Here is a 19,089-nt window from a genome sequence, read left to right on the forward strand (position 1 = left end):
TAGAGTGTGATTTCCAAAACTGAATCAAAAGTTGATTGCAGTAGACCATACTAGCTTCTTTTCTAGTAATCACTTCTTATGATATATTTTTAAACGTGAGCTGTCGTTCCAGTAAATGTGAGTCATTCATTTCCTATAACAGATACTGTTTTGTTTGAAGTTGTGTTGTGTGGCTGTAGCCAAGCCTTCTTGAACCTGGTACTCTTCAGATGTGTTGGTACCCAAACTCCCTGAATTCTTCAGCCAGCATAGTTTGGAATTTGGGGAGTACATGTCAGTTTGTGACTACAAATTTTATTTCAAATCATCAAGAGAAAGAGTAGGCAGTTGTAACACTGGGCAATCTGGTGTTCAGTTTGGGATGCATGATATTATGGTATAATAGTAGGTTTCTTTTTTCCCTTTCCTTTCTCCCTTGCCCCTCTCTTTCTGTTTTAATAAAATTTCCAGATTGTTATCACATTGATGCTTACGACAAAAAAGGAGCAATGGCAATATTCATGCTAACTTGAGTTGTTTGTTCGTTCAAGGAAATCTCACGTGGAAAAATAACCAAATTAACATACCTTCTGAATAATTTATCCATGTTATTTTGCAGCCTTCTGATCTAAAGTAACATTTGGAGAAGTTTTAGGCACAGGATCAAGAATATGAGGTACCTTCAGGGAAAGCAAACAGTTCGCTGCAGTAAAAATCTTAAGCCATTCTCCCATTTCCTTGTTTTTTCCGGCAGCAATCAAGTGACCAGAGAATGGGGTTTGCAAAACTATAATATTCTGCTGATTTCTGATGTGTAGGGATCATTTGACTCAAGTTCCACTTAAAACCTCCCTACAGTGTCACGTATTACAAAATTATGCCCCACAGAAATGCCACACTCAGTAGATTTCCAGGATGTGACAAATCTTGCATCTTCCCACATAGGGGCTCAAACAAAAGTAAATGGTTATTGCAGAAAATGAGCATCTGTCCAATAATTTTTTAAAGTGAGGATAGAATGTCAAAAAAGAAGGATCAGAGCATTGGAATAGCAAGATTAGATCTGGATAACCAGCTGTAAGAGAATGTTGATGCATGGCAACAACAAAAGGGCCACCCACAACTAATCCCTTTGCAAAATGCTGCCGATTTTCATTTTACAATATGCCTCTCTGCATAACTGATTATGCAGTCAACAGAGAAAGCCTGCATGCTGGGCTTTTATACCTATTGCTGTGTTTCTCAACCTCAGCAACATTAAGATGTGTGGACTTCAACTCCCAGAATTCTGCAAAACATGACAGAGAAACCTTGGCCTATTGTATCAGACAACTGACTTTTGTAAAACATTTGTAGAAAACATATAGTTTTTTTCTTTAATATAGCCAGTTAATGGCTTTGAAGCGAGTATTTACCAGTTGTATTTCTAATTTTGTTAGCAAAGGCTGTCATTGTCGCTAAAGTAAGCCTTTTTTGATAATGAAATCCAGATTGTTCTGAGTGACTAACCTCCAGTAGTAGTTGTTTGAAATGTCTGCAGCCTCAGGGCCAAGATAGTCATTGACTGAGGAAAGCAAGCCTCATCTTAGAGTTGGCAAGTGGAGGAAGAGTTAGGGCAGAGTGGAAAGACACTCATAGCAGGCTGGAAAATCTCTTCCCTTTTATGTACTTTCTGTCCTTTCACAAATGTTTTCCATCTGTTCTTCCTTAGCGAGTTTACAGAACTTGGCTAGATTGAAGAGGCCCTTAAAATGATGGGGAAGGGGCATTTTCAGGGAAATTTCAGGGAAAGCCTGGTGGGTGATTTTGGGCTAGTCACTTTCTCTCAGCCCAGCTCACCTCACAGGGTTGTTGTTGCACAGAAAATAGGAGGAGGAAGATGTATGAGGTATATTCCCTGCCTTGAGTTATTTATAAAAATAATAAAGGCGGGATAAAAAAAATCTAAAAAAACCCCTTTCTCTCACCTAGCAATAAATCTTTGCAAATGCTTCATATTCAAATAATGACAGAACAAACACAGTTGGAAGCAAGCCACGTATTTCACTCATGACATCTTAGTTCAGCCATCAACTTCATACAGGTTACAGAGCTGTTCAAAACATATTCAGGGTCCATTTCTGAAATGCAGAACTTCTACCATGCCTGAAAAAAAGCCTGTCACTCTCAAAATGTGCATGCAATTTACGCATAAATAACATGGAAAAAAAAGGATTGGCTTACTTCAATGTTCTTAAGCAAACATTATTTTTTAAAAAAATATTTCTAATTGGATATAAATCAGGACAGAATGTAGTTATTTAGAGATTTTTAGTTTTAATTAATGCTTGGTTAATAATGTTTCACAATGGGGGTTGCCTTCTGTTAGATTTGTATTTGGTACCTGACATGTACATACTGAGTCTGATTCATAGTGCAAATACAATTTCACTTAAAATTCATTTAATAATTATTATATACTGTATGTATTATTATATATTATATACATACTATTATCTATAAAGTTTCAGCAAAACATATATGGAAAATACATACATCTGAGTAGTCTCCAGTTACATCCATAACCAAACACTAGTCTATAACCATTAAGCTAAAATAAACATTACTTTATTATCGTTGCTAAAGCTATTAGGCAGTCTATCTCAACCTTTTGACCCTGGAGGAACCCTTAAAATATTTTTCAGGCCTCGGGGAACCCCTGCACATTCAGGCTCAAATATAGGCCAGAAGTTACAAAATTATTTTATTCGTTTCATGTGTGGCCCTGTATATATGCATTAACCGTGTTCTTAAACTAAAGAATGAAACTGACCTCTTTAATGTGAAGTTGCCCAAATTTGAAATATTTTTTTAAATAAATTGTGATCTCCCAGGGAAACCCTAGTGACCCCTCATGGAACCCTAGGGTGCCACAGAACCCTGGTTGAGAAACCCTGATATAAGGTAATGTACAAAGCAAGACTCAGGAGAAATAAAGCTTTCATCTCATGCAAAAAAAAAAAAGTTAATTTGGAGCCAGGTGGCGCTGCGGGTTAAACCGCTGAGCTGTCGATCGGAAGGTCGGCGGTTCGAAACCGCGCGGCGGGGTGAGCTCCCGTTGCTCGTCCCAGCTTCTGCACACCAAGCAGTTCGAAAACATGCAAATGTGAGTAGATTAATTGGTACCGCTTCGGCGGGAAGGTAACGGCGTTCCGTGAGTCATACTGGCCACATGACCCGGAAGTGTCCTATGGACAACGCCGGCTCCAAGGCTTTGAAACGGAGATGAGCACCGCCCCCTAGAGTCGGACACGACTGGACTTTACGTCAAGGGAAACCTTTACCTTACCTACTGTGCAAAAGGAGTTTCATAAATCAGACACTGAACAGAGAATCTACTGTCTCTAATAAACACAGAAAGAATAGGTTCACACATTGCACCAAGACAAGTTTTACTTAAATGTGATTTGTGGAATCAGGAGAGTTGACTAGGGTAACACCCTGTTCTAAGCTGTGTGCTAAGCCACACCACACACTTCCCTACAACTATTCTGAATCAGTCTGAAAGCAGCTCCAGACCTCTGTGAGCCCATAAGGTTGATGATGTTTGAGAGCAGAAGTAACTTATTTCTGGATCAGCTGCAGCTCTATTTCCTTCTGGATACTTTCTCTCATTTCTCCCACTACAATAATGAACAGGCATAGCTATAACTGCTCATATTTTGTAAATTGCCAAATAAATGGGCCCATCCCATATGGAAAACTGGAGCAGGGATGGTCAACCATGTAAAAATGGAGGGCGCAACTGAACAATGGACGTGCCAACCATTTTTAACATGCATCAAAAGCATTGTCAGTATGAAAAGAATTTAAGGAGAGTCTCCTGCTAGCCTTTAAGACACAGGCAGGCTGGTACCGCATAGGGAGACTGATGTTTGCAGGTAATGGATTTACATAATACATTGCAAATACTTGTAAAACTTCGGCGTTGTTTATGCTACGAACTATGGAAGCTAAACTATGTGATTCTAAAGTTCTATTGGCTCCTCTGTCATACAGGTTTATGATGGTCCAAATAGGGAAGCTCCACTTCTTGGAAAAGTCTGTGGCCAGCGGCAGCCTCCCACTTTCACATCTACCCAAAATGCCATGTTAGTGCGGTTTCGCTCTGATTCATCTATACATCTCCGAGGCTTTCGAGCTTGGTTTACTGAAGGCAAGTTTCTCAGTGATATAAAATCTCCACTAGATTGACTCTCCTTGGCCAGAAAGGCATTTAGGTATTGAGGCTTTTGACTCTTTTAAGACAACAGCAACTTAATGAAAAGTCTTTTTTTTTTTTTGCTGGAAGTGTCAAATGCAACATGGTGTAGCTTTGTGAAGAAAAATAGTTGAAGTATCGGCCAAGTCAAGCTCAGATGAGTGAATACAGTCTCTCAATATTCTGGGACACAGATGGGCAATGGGTGGCCCTTGTGCAGGTCTACCAGCACCCCAAGTGTGGCTTCTGGATGGTGGCCAAAACTGATACCTTTAGGGACATTTTTTTTCAATTTTTGCAATTGTACCCTTTAAAAAAATCTAAATGAGAGCCAGTTTGGTGTAGTGGTTAAAGACACCAGGCTAGGAACCAGAAGACTGTGTGTTCTAGTCCTGCCTTAGGAACAAAGCCAGCTGGGTGACCTTGGGCCACTCACTTTCTCTCAGCCCTAAGAAGGAGGCAATGGCAAACCACTTCTGAAAAACCTGACCAAGGAAACTGCAGGGACTTGTCCAGGCGGTCACCAGGAGTCAGCACTGACTCAGAGGCATACGAACACAAACGCAAAATCTAATATCTAAGAAATCAATTCATTTTCCCCCCAAACTATCACAAATGTTGGTTCTGTCCAGGACAGTGATCTAATATCACTGACAACAGTTCCCTGAGCCCCCCAAGTATTCAGAGAAGCAACTCTCTAGGGACTATCTGGAAAGAACTAGGAATGTTAAAAAAAAACAAAAAAACCCTGGGGTAATGAATTGATGCAGTTCACCAAAACATTTTCCTGCAAACACTTCATTCACAACGTTTATTTATGTTGTGAATGAAGTTCACAACATTTACTTATGTAGTTTTCAGTTTTTAAAAGCATATTGAGGCAATTACATTAAAAACAGACATCAGGGAAATTCTGCATAAATTCTGCATGCATCTGTGAAAATTATGTGCAAAAGGCATGCATTGGGAAACATTTACAATTAAAAAAATATATTGAGGAAATTAATATAAAACCTATATACCCCCCAAAATCACTTTGCATTGTAAAAAAATTTCAGGGAACAAATAGATGCTGATTCTTTTTAATGCTTTTAAAAAAAAATCCTGCAGTGCTAATTCAAACCAGATTTTTCACACAATCCTGTCACGAACTTGTTCATGCTGTATGAATACATGGTTGTAGAGAGTAAACGATGGCAATCTGGCCTCATCCTCAGAGTCTACTCATCAGAAAATGAGTTGAATTCCCACAAATGTGAATCCTGGAAAAGAGGCACATTCAGGGTAGCTCTGCGGATATATAACTTGTATGTGTACGTTGGGTCTGTACAGACAGTCTCCTTTTGGTTTAGTGCTTTCCCAAATATATATTGATTTTGTGACTCACTTATCTAGATATAGGCTTTTCTGTGTGAAGTTTTAGGTGGTGAATGATGGATACTAGTAGACTTCTTTCATCTATGCTGTGACCAAGTCTCTTTTGGCTAGACTATGCCAACTCATTCACACTGAGATCTATACTATGATCCTTTTAAGAAAGGGATAATTTCGTTGCAGTTCAGCCATTCTAACTTTTGCATATTTTTTTATTTCTCCAAAGCTTGTGGAAGTGTCTTAGAAGCCGATTCAGTTGGTGCAGCCATTTCCTCTCCTCTGTATCCGGCAGTGTACCCGAATAATCAGAACTGTAGCTGGATTATTCGAGCCCAAGAACCGTGTAAGTTAACCAATACATCTCTCACTGCCAGGAAAGCAGAATGACTAACATCCTCTTCTCTTCTGTAAAAACAATGCAGAATTCCTCCTTTTCTTCTCTGTAGGAAATCCTGCATCCTTTAGATGGGCAAGATCAAGGGACACTTAATCTCTTCTTGTGGGGATTTGGTATGAAAGGATTTAATGATCTGGTGCAAAATGAGATAAAGTGTTTAGTGTACAGCCTTGATTATGCAGCATAAAACACCATGGAAATTCCATAGGGCATAAAGAAGGTTATTACATAAAGGAAACTTTTGTGCAACTAGTCCTGTGGGCATAAGAGAAATGTATGTGCACACTGGTCATTAAATTTACAAGTGCCAGGTCTTTTAATTTCTAGTTTCTCATACTTGGAGATAGCTCATATATCCAGTCTGAGAAAATGGCTAGGCTCATACATTGTGCTAAATCAGGATCCCCAACATATATGTTAGGTACATTGTGGAAGCCTATGCTTTGCTATAACACAGGTCAACTAAATATATAGTGACACTAAAAACTTTTTAGAGCTTAGAAATTATGAGAAAAGCACTGTTCGTCTTAGTGAACTGTGGATGAACAACCTCCCAGCCCATACAGGAATTTATCGTTTGGAAACCCTGCAGATCATAATTACAGGATTTTATCTACCAGCTTTACATAGGTTTAAAGGAGAAGGACTCGATTTATTATAGAGCCCAGTGTTAGTTAAACTCAACTGCTTGCTGGAATGGTTGACTGACTGATCCTATTTTTTAACTGCAGTGCAACTGGTTTGGGTATCAAAACCATAAGGTGTGACATTGGAACATTAATGCAATATGACAAGATGGTGTGCATATCTCTTGCTTCCCTTTTTCTCAGTGATTGTCACACTCCTTTTTTTGTTTAAAGCAAAATATAGTTCCAGCTTGCCCAAAGCCAGAGGAAACTTCTGGTTTTCAAACCTGGTTTGCTGTTTTGAATGAAACATCAGCTTGCAGTATGAATCTGGGTAGGGAATGATAAACTGTGTGTGAAAGAAGCAGGAAGAGTTTTTATGGTTAAGATTGAAAATAAAAGGAGATAGTTGCAGTTCTGGGAGGAAGTATGTTTTTTCTGTACTGGTAGACACCTTTTTCTAAAAGAGTAAAGTTTCAACATATTTCCATCAGCTTTGTAGCATTTTCTGATATGTCTAGTGTGTTGAGTTGAATAGTTCTGCTCAAGCTCTTACTGCCTGCCTGGCTCTAGGAAATCATAATGAGAAATGTGCCGTAGTTTTCTTTGTCCAACTCCAGGAAATGTAGAATTTACAAAAGCCTTGTAAGATTTTCAAGAACACAGAAGGGAGCCAGGCAAATATGCAGTCCTGCATGTGATAGAAATTTATTTATTAAAGTAAATAGCCAAGGGCTCAGATACAAAAAGGTTTTATTTTGGAAAAGGGAAAAAAACTAGACCACCCATGTAGAAAAGGGGAAAAACTAACCCACACATATGGAATTCCTAATAAAAATCAAGAAATTCATTCCGGCTTCTGGGTGAGGTATGAAGAACTGAAGAAATCAGATATTTCTTTAGTGGCTGAATTCACTTTCCCACCAATTCTATACTTGAACAATGAAGGGGTTAAAAACGATTGTAGTTAGATACACTGTTGTTTAGGACAGCATAGATTTCATATCAGATTTGTATTAAAAAAGAAAAGACCATCTATGGTCTATTCAGGCTTCCCAGCATATGTTCAATGTATTAGACATTCTAGGATGAATTATTGTTGTTTATTCATTTAGTCGCTTCCGACTCTTCGTGACTTCATGGACCAGCCCACGCCAGAGCTTCCTGTCAGTTGTCACCACCCCCAGCTCCCCCAGGGACGAGTCTGTCACCTCTAGAATATCATCCATCCATCTTGCCCTTGGTTGGCCCCTCTTCCGTTTGCCCTCCACTCTTCCTAGCATCAGCATCTTCTCCAGGGTGTCCTGTCTTCTCATTATGTGGCCAAAGTATGTCAGTTTTGCTTTTAATATCATTCCCTCAAGTGAGCAGTCTGGCTTTATTTCCTGGAGGATGGACTGCTTTGATCTTCTTGCAGTCCAAGGCACTCTCAGAATTTTCCTCCAACACCACAGTTCCAAAGCAGCTATCTTCCTTCGCTCAGCCTTCCTTATGGTCCAGCTCTCGCAGCCATATGTTACTACGGGGAACACCATTGCTTTAACTATGCGGACCTTTGTTGTCAGTGTGATGTCTCTGCTCTTAACTATTTTATCGAGATTTGTCATTGCTCTTTTCCCAAGGACTAAGCATCTTCTGATTTCCTGACTGCAGTCGCCATCTGCAGTAATCTTCGCACCTAGAAATACAGAGTCTTTCACTGCCTCTACGTTTTCTCCCTCTATTTGCCAGTTATCAGTCAAGCTGGTTGCCATAATCTTGGTTTTTTTTGAGGTTTAGCTGCAAGCCAGCTTTTGCACTTTCTTCTTTCACCTTCATCATAAGGCTCCTCAGTTCCTCTTCGCTTTCAGCCATCAAAGTGGTATCATCTTCATATCTGAGATTGTTAATGTTTCTTCCAGAGATTTTAACTCCAGCCTTGGATTCCTCAAGCCCAGCATGTCGCATGATGTGTTCTGCGTACAAGTTGAATAGGTAGGGTGAGAGTATACAGCCCTGCCGTACTCCTTTCCCAATCTTAAACCAGTCCGTTGTTCCATAGTCTGTTCTTACTGTTGCTACTTGGTCGTTATACAGATTCCTCAGGAGGCAGACAAGATGACTTGGTATCCCCATACTGCTAAGAACTTGCCACAATTTGTTATGGTCCACACAGTCAAAGGCTTTAGAATAGTCAATAAAACAGAAATAGATGTTTTTCTGAAACTCCCTGGCTTTTTCCATTATCCATCGGATATTGGCAATTTGGTCCCTAGTTCCTCTGCCTTTTCTAAACCCAGCTTGTACATCTGGCAATTCTCGCTCCATGAACTGCTGAAGTCTACCTTGCAGGATCTTGAGCATTACCTTACTGGCATGTGAAATGAGTGCCACTGTTTGATAGTTTGAACATTCTTTAGTGTTTCCCTTTTTTGGTATGGGGATATAAGTTGATTTTTTCCAGTCTGATGGCCATTCTTGTGTTTTCCAAATTTGCTGGCATATAGCATGCATTACCTTGACAGCATCATCTGGCAAGATTTTGAACAGTTCAGCTGGGATGCCATCATCTCCTGCTGCCTTGTTATTAGCAATGCTTCTTAAGGCCCATTCAACCTCACTCTTCAGGATGTCTGGCTCTAGCTCCCTGACCACACCGTCAGAGCTATCCCCAATATTGTTATCCTTCCTATACAGGTCTTCTGTATATTCTTGCCACCTTTTCTTGATCAATTCTTCTTCTGTTAGGTCCTTGCCATCTTTGTTTTTGATCATACCCATTTTTGCCTGGAAGGATGAATTATTAAGTTTTATTAAAACATAGGAGTATCATTTCATGTAAAGGAATTTGGTAGCTCCTGATGGAGTGATGAGTATTTACATGGTTTTAAAGTAGACTTAGATCATTTCATGGTAAAGAAGGCTTTCAAAGCTACTATTTTTGATGGCTATATATGATTTCCATACATGGAAGCTATAGATCTCTGAATACCAGTTCCTTAAAGACTTCCCACTAGCACCTGATTAGCCGCATGGAACAGAATGCTTGACTAGATGTGACCTTGGTCTGATCCAGGGCAGCTTCTCATTCATGATTAATCTCTTCCATCCTGCTGTGAAAATTATAGGGATAGATAATATCAAGTAAGAAAGTTTAGTTCAGTCATCTATAAAATGCAATTCCATTCCTCGTGTTTGTACCATTCTTTTTCCACAGTTAACCATGTTACATTATCATTCACTGATTTTGAGATTGAAGACAACATGTATAACTGCAGCACTGATTATGTAGAAATTCGGGAAGGGGATAATTCTGATGCTCCTTTGCAAGGTATGAGAACATATACAGTACTGATTTGCCTGTACCTTTTAAATAGGAATTTTATTTGTTCATAACTGAACTTGCTAACGGATAATGAAACTTTAAAAGATAAATGATATTTGTATATTTCAGGAAAAAAATCTGGAAAGTATCTGATAGTTGATTTAATGCTGAGGCATCCAGAAATCTGAATGGATTTGGCAGCATGCAAATTTAAATATACAAATATGGGTAGTCCTAGCTTTAACAAGCATTCATTTAGTGATGGTTTGGACTTACAATGGTGCTGAAAAAACTGACTTGCGGCCAGGCCTCACACTTGTGACCATTGCAGCATCCCTGCAGTCACATGATTACAATTTGGGCACATGGCAACCTGTTTGCATTTATGACTGTCACAGCATCCCATGGTCATGTGATCACCATTTTCAGCCGGTTTCTAGCAAACAAAAGCAATGGGGAACCACCTGATTTGCTTAATGATCACGTGGTTCACTTAACACCCACAGTGATTCACTTAACAGCCACCACAAAAAAGGTTGTAAAATCGGGTTGGATTTGCTTAATGACCACTTTGCTTAGCAACCAAAATTCCGGTCTCAACTGTGTTTGTTAAGTGAGGACTTCCTCTAAAGCAAGCAGGGTAGGAAACCTATGGCCCTCTAGACTTTTTTGGGACAGCAGTGCCCGTTATCCCTGGCCATTGTCCATGTTGCATCAGGCTTATGGAAATTAATATCCGACAACAATTGGATGGTGACAGGTTTTCCCTCTGTACTCTCCAACCTCTGCTGAATTTGTCTTCAAAACAGTGAGCTACATTATCGTGGGCTACAGAGAAGGGGCTGCTCCATTGCTCACTGCAATCACCTTCTGTTTTCACTGTCCATAGCAAATAAGCCATCCAGTTTGTTCATTAAATTTTGCCGAGGTTGTAATATGTGTTGTATATAAAATATGGTGGAGTTGTTCATAGAGTAATTGAAAAAGGGAGTTAGAAGGACTTGTAACTTCTCTTTTTGCCAGAGATCAGAACAGTAGAATGAATACATATCTGAGATAAACTGGAACTTTGGGGGGAAAGTGTCACTCCTCAAGATATCCTGATGAAGAAAGTGAAGTAGGGTGATAATTAGGCTTGCTCCTTCCCTGCTATTGTTTAGGAAGCCCCTCAAGACCTTGTTATGCTGTCAGGCCTGGGGGTCTTTGGGAACATGAGATGTTCTTAGATGGCTCCACTGTGATTGACATTCTTGCTCTCTCCATGGAGTTGGTATATTTTTTAAATTTTATGATGATATTCTTTTTAATAATCATTTTATCTTTTTATAATGATTGTTTTTATTTATTTACTGTTTTTTATCTCATTGTTCTATGCCGCCCAGAGTTGCCTTGTGTGAGATGGGCGGCCACATAAATGTGAGCAATAAATAACTCAATATGTAAAAACAGACTGACAAGTTCTGTTATCAACAATGCAGCAGCAAGATATGCAAGTATTTTTGTATGCAGCAGACCCTACATCTTATCTTCCAAAGTATGTATTGCATATTAACCATGAAGCACGTAACAGACCTTTTCCTTTCTCTTCATAGTACAGAAAGTACACCTTTGAAGCTTTTAAGAATGTTCCTCTCCAAGTTCAAACAGTTCAAAAAAGTATTTGCAGAGAACAGGGAATGGGCAAAGTGGTTGAGGAAAAAGAATAATGCAATGCTGTCTGTATAACACTTATATTTGTTTCTCCAGGGCGTTATTGTGGCTCCACTATGCCACTTCCTGTTACTTCTTTTGGCAATGCTTTATCCATCAGCTTTGTCTCTAATAATGCTACCACAGCAAAAGGGTTCCATGCCACCTTTGCTGCATCAACATCTGGTAAGAATAAATTTGAAAGCTTGTAGTGTAAAGACAAACAACTTTTGAAGACACGATCATTTTAACTCTGCCTGCACATGTCTTGTCATCAGAAGCTCTCAGGAATGAAGCATTATAGCCTGGGTAATACATCAGGCACAATGTTGCAAAAAGCTTCTTTACCATTAAAAAAGTACATACCAATCTTGTGGCAGAGCAGCAAATTATGTGGCTCAAAAGGTATAGATTTTGACGTTGGCCTGGCCTTTTGTCAACAGTGTCCCAGTACTTGTTGACTCTTCCCTCTCTGTTCCTGAGCTTGCTGCATGGAATAATACATTTAGAAGATGTCTTCTGCTTCCTGGGGAAATGAGAAACTGGATGGTAACAAAGGGGTGGCAGCAGCAGAGGGACCTACTTTTCAAATTGCTCTTCACCCCTAGCTGCAGATTACTTCAGAGAGGGCAGTTGGTTCAACCGTAGCACACCTTATTACCAATGTGTTGGGCTATAATTCTCAAATCTCCAAGCCAATATAGCCAGTGGTAATCAGAGGGCCAGTCATCTGCCAGATTGTTTTTTAATTGGGAACACTAATAAGTAAGGTTGGTTATGCAGCAAGATAGGACATTAAGGTTGGCCATGTTTTTATATCTCTTCCTTCATAACCTCTTCAGCCCCTACCTATGCCAGGTTAAAGCCTAAACAGGGCTCCAAGGGACAAACGCTGATATCATTTGTTCCTATATAGAAATTCATTTAGGAAAAAATAAATAGGAAGCTACTGAGTATGGTTACACATTTCATTCCTGGGAGTAATGAGCTAGAATGCTGAGTGTATTCCTTGTCGTTTGAAAAAATAGTTGTGACTTAATCAGGTGCTCTCTGAATATAATTGTGGACATATTTCCAGGTATTCTGCACTGCACTTCTGTTCTGATGCAAAACTACTAAACTGAGAATACAGAAAACTCTTATCTGGACATAAGTCTGAAGCCCCACTATTTCTAAGACTGGAGGAGGGAAGCCCTTATTTCCTACAAAATTAGGATGTTCTGTTGTGAGCCATAGTGTTCAAACAATAGTTGCTTTGCTAAGGGAAATCCCATGCTTTTCTCAGACTCGCAATATTTGTCCTACTTGAGTTGTTTTCTCCCTTTCCCTCTCTTACTGTTTTCTCCCTTTCCATCTATCACCTGCTTGCACTTTACAGCTTGTGGGGGTACCTTCCATATGGAGAGAGGAGCCTTCAATAGCCCAAGCTTTCCTGAGCCTTATCCATTGAACGTTGAATGTGTCTGGAACCTTCTGAGCTCCCCTGGCAACCGGCTCCAGCTGTCTTTCACGTAAATCCATTTTTCAAAGAGTTGTTGTTTAATCTTTTAATGGAGCAGCAGGAAGGAAATGCTGGGTTTAGAAGGATGTAATTACCAGCATGTAAAACAGTACCCACAACTTGGAAAATGAATACAATCACAGCCAGAAAGGGCTTGCTTTAACTTTTTCCTATTGCCTATTAACCTGGTCAGCTTTCAGACAATTGAAACCTGTGCTTCTAGATGCCACCCCTATATCACAGACAAGGAGGGAACTATAGTTAGTTAGTTACTTAGTTAGTTATCAGCCATTTTGCCTTGTGGGATTTTATGCCAATAAACTTTTTTTCATTTTTCATTTTTTGCAAGCGCACAGATGCTGAAGAAATCTTCTTAGGCTAGTGTAACAATCCCAATAGTCTATTTATTTAATATCAAATTTTGGGCTGCTTTCTGTTAAAAGTAATCTTAGATTGGCATATAATAAATGGAAGCAAGCCACACAACATTTGAAAATTTTTAAAAATATTTATTTTTTTTATTTGATTTATACCCTACCTTTCTGCCCTAGTGAACAGTCAAGCCAGTATCATTTTTTTTAAAAGTCAGCAATATAAAAAGTAACACAAATGTATGGTTATTAATCTATGCAATATGACAGTAAAGCAAACAGTATGAGATGTAAAAACTTTTGAGAGAAGAATTCAGTGCATTTATTAATATAAAATGGCATTATGAACAAATGGACAATGTAACAGATACAGTTTTTCCCTGTTATATCAGGAATTGCAAAAAGGTTTGTACATGATGCTTTTAGGCAAAAGAGGAAATACATTCCTTCGTTCTAAAATGTATTAAGTAATATAGTGCTGAAGAATAATGGATTCAGAGATAGTTATATTAAACTGTGATATATATAAATTGGGTTTTTTTTTTCTTTGCCCACAAGTCAGTTTTGACTCCTGGTGATTACATGGACAAGTCCATACTTGTCCACCAAGGACTCCAAAGTCCATACTATTTTCTACACAACACTTTCACAAGTGGTTTGCCCTTGCCTTCTTCCTAGGGCTGAGAGAAAGTGACTGGGCCAGAGTCACCCAGTCAGCTTCTGTGACTAAGGCAAGGCTCCCCACTCCTAGTCCAGTGCCTTAACCATTAGACCAAACTGGCTCTTGTATAATTGGCTAAGCCAGGCCAGTACATTTAAGAACAAATATGGCAATTGAGTGACAACTGGTGGGATTTCCCTTCCTCACACCAGGACCTATTCAACATTTTTGAAGAAGGAACATTCTGAACATGTAGAGAAGAAGTTTCAGAAAAATGGCTTCTGTCTGAGATGGCATGAGATGAAGTTGAGGCCCAGTCCCTTTCATCTGCCATTAAATCAGAACATATGTGGCATGGGTTTTGAGTCATGCATTTTAAGGGGAATGTATGCACACCCACTTGGAAAAACTAAAAAAAAAAAAAGCAGCAACCAATACATCAAAGCTTTAAAAAAAATAGCAGAGAACATTTCTGGTGACAGGCAGTTCAAAAACAGAAAAACCAACTGAAGAGTATCTTTTCTTAAAATTGAAAGAATTGCTCCATCTATAATCTGAATTTGAACTGGGAACCACTGAAGTTTTGCATTAGTCAAACCAACTTCAATGATATAGTTCAGTTCTCAAAATGTAAAATAATATGTGTAGAATTCCTCCCTCTACCAAATAATAAATCTGGTAATGCAGTAAACATCTTTCAAGGCATGCTTTTAGTATGACATCCAGATGAGATTGACATTCCAACTTCTCAGTTTAAAAAGTCCACACACTGTCCTCAGAATTGCAATCAGCAGAAAGATATATGATTCAAACCAAGGGAAAGATCAAGGTCAGAGGAATGACCTATGTAGTGACTCAGGTTTCATTTCTCTTAGGATTGCAAATGCAATTTCTTACTTCCCACACAGTCAGTCATTCCTTAGGCAACTGAATATTTTCCTTTAGCTCTAAATGTTAGCTCTTGTGTTTTCTTTTGGGAGAAGGAAATGGAAGACCAAAGAACCATCCAGCAGGTAGCCAGGAGGTAGCCAGCAAAGCTATGACATAAAGCAAAACAATTTTATTCCTTTGGGAAGGTAGATAATTGTGTGGCTTAATTCTACACAAAGATGGAGTGTCTGAATCATTACCTCTGTAACACCAGATTTAAATTTGAATGAAAGAGATTAAGGCAAATGCAGCAATGCAATTGGCTAACTTTATTTTTGTCTTTCTATTATTGTATATAGGAGAACCTTAAGCTGAAACAACTGCTGAAATATTGCAGATAGCAATGCTTGTCTATTTAAAATCTTTTCTAAAGTATGGGCATGCTTCTTTGAATTCTAAGGCATTTAAGAGGAGTAAAATTAATAGGGATGGGTAAAAATTTCATCTGAAGGTTTGATGAGCTGTAAGATAGAGTAGATAGGGGTTGGCAATATTTTTAGGTGGCAGGCACATGCATGTACTCTTAAATCATAGAATAGGCACCAAAAGCTTTTAAAAAGGCAACATTTTGTAAGCTGTTATAGGAGAATATTGAAACTTCACACAATTATCTTTAACAAAGTACAATTTTTAATTTATTAGTTTGCTTTGCATGTCCATGGGCACCATTTAGCTGGTCTCCGATGCTATAACAGACCATGTATGATTGATCTCTGGAATAAGTAAATCATACTGGTGGGGATGGGCAATCATTTTTAGCCAAGAATTACCCTTTCCATTTAAACACATGTTTAAGCTTTCAACAGGGGAAATACTGGGGAATGGCCAAGGGTGCAGTGATGCTACCAGAATGAGTAGGACTAAGACCTTTGTATCATTTTCATTTGGATGCAGCAAGAATGGATCCTTGTAAGGCCTTCCCGTTCTGGAGAACAGGAGATAGGGAAGGACATGGCAACTAAAGAGATATAGAGATACAATGGAAAAAAAAACTTGACTTGATATATTTTAACAGAATGATTCTATTAAATGGTTATTATTGTTTTACTAAACTGTGTACCTTTAATTTTAATTATATTAATTAAAACCCTTTCAGAGACTTTCAGGTGGAAGAAAGTGAAGGCTGTACCAAAGACTACATAGAAATTAGGGAAGGCAATTTCAGTGGTCCTCTGGTGGGAAGATACTGTGGGAACTCTTTGCCAGTGAATTATACCTCAATTACTGGACACATCCTCTGGGTGACGTTTGTCTCAGATGGCTCTATCAGTAGAAGGGGATTCCAGGCCACATTTGCTCACTGTAAGTAAATATTTGATTCCGAAAGAATTCCATTATTATGAATCTTTGGAAGATGGAAAAAGAAAGATATATGCTATGACAAGCTATCTAGGTTTCTTCTTTTGAAAAAAAAAAAACAGGCAGCCAGTCTATGTTTCTCCCTTAATTTTAATATTGTAGTATTGCAATACATCCATCCTCAACACATTTTATTCTGGATATATTGGACTACATATCCCATTACACTAGCCCAACAATCAACTGAGGATGAATGACTAATCCATGGGTGTCCAACCTTTCGGCTTCTCTGGGCCACACTGAGTGAAGAGGAATTGTCTTGGGCCACACATAAAATATATAATATAGTTAATGTATATAAGTAATAAAAGTTCATTTGTTTTTTTATATTTTTTATTATAAAATTTTAAAACAGAGGGCAACATAAAACTAGTGGGATATTTGACCTTGTTTTTGTGAAACTAATGCATCAATGTCTGGTTTGATGAAAGTGATTGCAATTCTCAGTGAGTTCTCAAGGTGCTCATCAGAAATTTCTAATTTTATTCTTTGTGTGCTTCATCCTTGAAAATAGTTGCTCACAAATGTACGTGCGGCCAAAAAGCGATGTTGTGAATAAGGCGCGATTGTGAAGCAAGGGATATTTTTCTCTGGGAAGATAGGTCTTGTAAAAGTCCAGTAGAGAGACATGATCAAATTTTTCTTTGAGTTGAATGTCTGATTGCAACTCTATGCATTCCATTTGAAAATTTGAAGGTAATGTAGTTATGTTGACTGAAAATAGAGTCGAAAATATACCAAAATATTGATGATTTTTCTGGAAATCTTGAAACCTGTTCTCAAATTCCTGTATCAGACCAAAAAGTAAGGCTGCATATTTCTCGCTGTTCACAGGACTGTGTTTTGCCAACACATTAAAATGTATAAAATTATTTTCCATAACTTGAGCTTGCCATACTTTAAGTTTCATTTCAAATGTTGTTATGGTTTGAAACATTGCAGTGATAAGTAGGTTTTCTCCTTGAAGATACATGTTTAACTCATTTAAATGAGTGGTCAAATCCACCAAAAATGCTAAATCTGTGAGCCATTTTTCATCTTCAAGTTCTGGCTCAAATTTTCTTTTTGATTCCATAAACAACTTGATTTCATTTCACAAATCATAAAATCTTTTCAGCATTTTACCCTGACTTAGCCACCGTACTTCAGAAAAGTAAATGATGTGCCCATAATCAGCTTCCATACTTTTAAGGAACTCCTGGAATTGGCAATGATTCAATCCCTTGGCCCTTATGAAATTCACTGCTTTGATGACAATTTGCATGACATTATCCATTTTTAAAGCTTTCGCGCATAAATTTTCTTGATGTAGAATGCAGTGATACTTCATCAAACGTGAGTTGCTGGCGGCACTTGCATTGTCTTCTATCGATTTTGTAAGTCCCTCACTTTTACCAACCATCGCCGGGGCACCATCAGTAGATATACCAGATATGTTGACAATAGTTAAAGAAAATCACTTTAATGTCATTTTTACTGCTTCGTACAAATCAAGAGATTTAGTTGTGTCTTTTAATGGCACCAAAGAAGCCATTTCTTCAGAGACATTATATTCATTATCAATACCTCTAATAAAAATGGCAAGTTGAGCTGTATCTGTAGCATCAGTACTTTCATCCATCACCGAAGCATAACATTTGAAATTAGCAGCTTTATTCTTCAAACCTCTTTCGATAGATTTTCCTGTTTCTTCAGTTTGCCTGGCTATAGTCTGGTGAGACAAACTGATTTTAGAAAAATTGCTTTTTTTATGAGGACAAATTATATCTGCCACGCTTTCCATACATTGCTTAATAAACTCACCATTGGTAAATGGTTTTGATCTTTTTGCAATCAGATTTGCTACCAAATAACTAGCTTTTATAATAGAGTCCTTTTGAGTTGTGACTTTTTTAAAAAAATGTTGAGACGACAGACTTTTTTTCAGTTCCAATAATTTGTCTTTATGACAAATTCCTTGATACACTTCGAATTTGGCAGCATGATTTTCCGTATAACAGCTTTTCCAATTGTAGTCTTTGAAAACTGACACATTATCCCTACAAATTAAGCATAGTGCCTTAGTATTTGTCTCGACAAAAAAATACTCATCTGTCCATTTTTCGCTGAATACTCCTCCATCTGTGATTTTTCTTTTTTTATTTTCTTTGTTGGGTTCTGTTTTCTGTTGAGACTATGTTGATGTTTATTATTTAGGAATAAATATATTTTGTAAGAAATAACACAACAAGCCCATTGTAAATTGTTAGGTAGGCAAATAAACAAAGCAAAGTTTAATAATCAAATAAGAAAACTTACAGGTCTACTTAATAACAATAATTGCCTGTCATCACAGAAGTCGTGTAGGTAGGTTGAAATATTATATATAATGCCAAGTCGCCACAAGCTGATGTGTGTAGCTGGTGGCAGCAGCGTTAGCACTGCACTGCCCCCTCCCCTACACAACATTCCATTGTTTCTACCTACGCAGTCCGCACTTGAGCACCATGCAATCGAGCCACGAAAAAAATTGTAAAATAATGTTAAAAGTTTACGATTTTGGGGGGCCACATTACTAGCTGTTCAGGGCCGCATGCGGCCTACAGGCTGCAGGTTGGACACGCCTGATCTAATCCAACATATTTGAAGAACAGTGGATAAAGGACACTAATTATCACT

General features: G+C 38.4%; 1 protein-coding gene across 1 annotated transcript in view; it reads left to right on the top strand.

Moving 5' to 3' along the window:
- The window catches only part of CUBN (cubilin), a 174,006-nt gene that overhangs the window by 101,614 nt on the left and 53,303 nt on the right, over nt 1–19,089 (top strand). The window contains exons 31-36 of the mRNA XM_063303562.1: nt 4,018–4,174; nt 5,820–5,936; nt 9,813–9,926; nt 11,667–11,795; nt 12,988–13,120; nt 16,169–16,374. Of these exons, the coding sequence (XP_063159632.1) occupies nt 4,018–4,174; nt 5,820–5,936; nt 9,813–9,926; nt 11,667–11,795; nt 12,988–13,120; nt 16,169–16,374 (856 nt within the window). The remainder of the gene's footprint in view (nt 1–4,017; nt 4,175–5,819; nt 5,937–9,812; nt 9,927–11,666; nt 11,796–12,987; nt 13,121–16,168; nt 16,375–19,089) is intronic.

The sequence above is a fragment of the Candoia aspera genome, chromosome 4 (assembly GCF_035149785.1).
Source record: "Candoia aspera isolate rCanAsp1 chromosome 4, rCanAsp1.hap2, whole genome shotgun sequence".
NCBI classification, from domain to species: Eukaryota; Metazoa; Chordata; class Lepidosauria; order Squamata; family Boidae; genus Candoia; species Candoia aspera.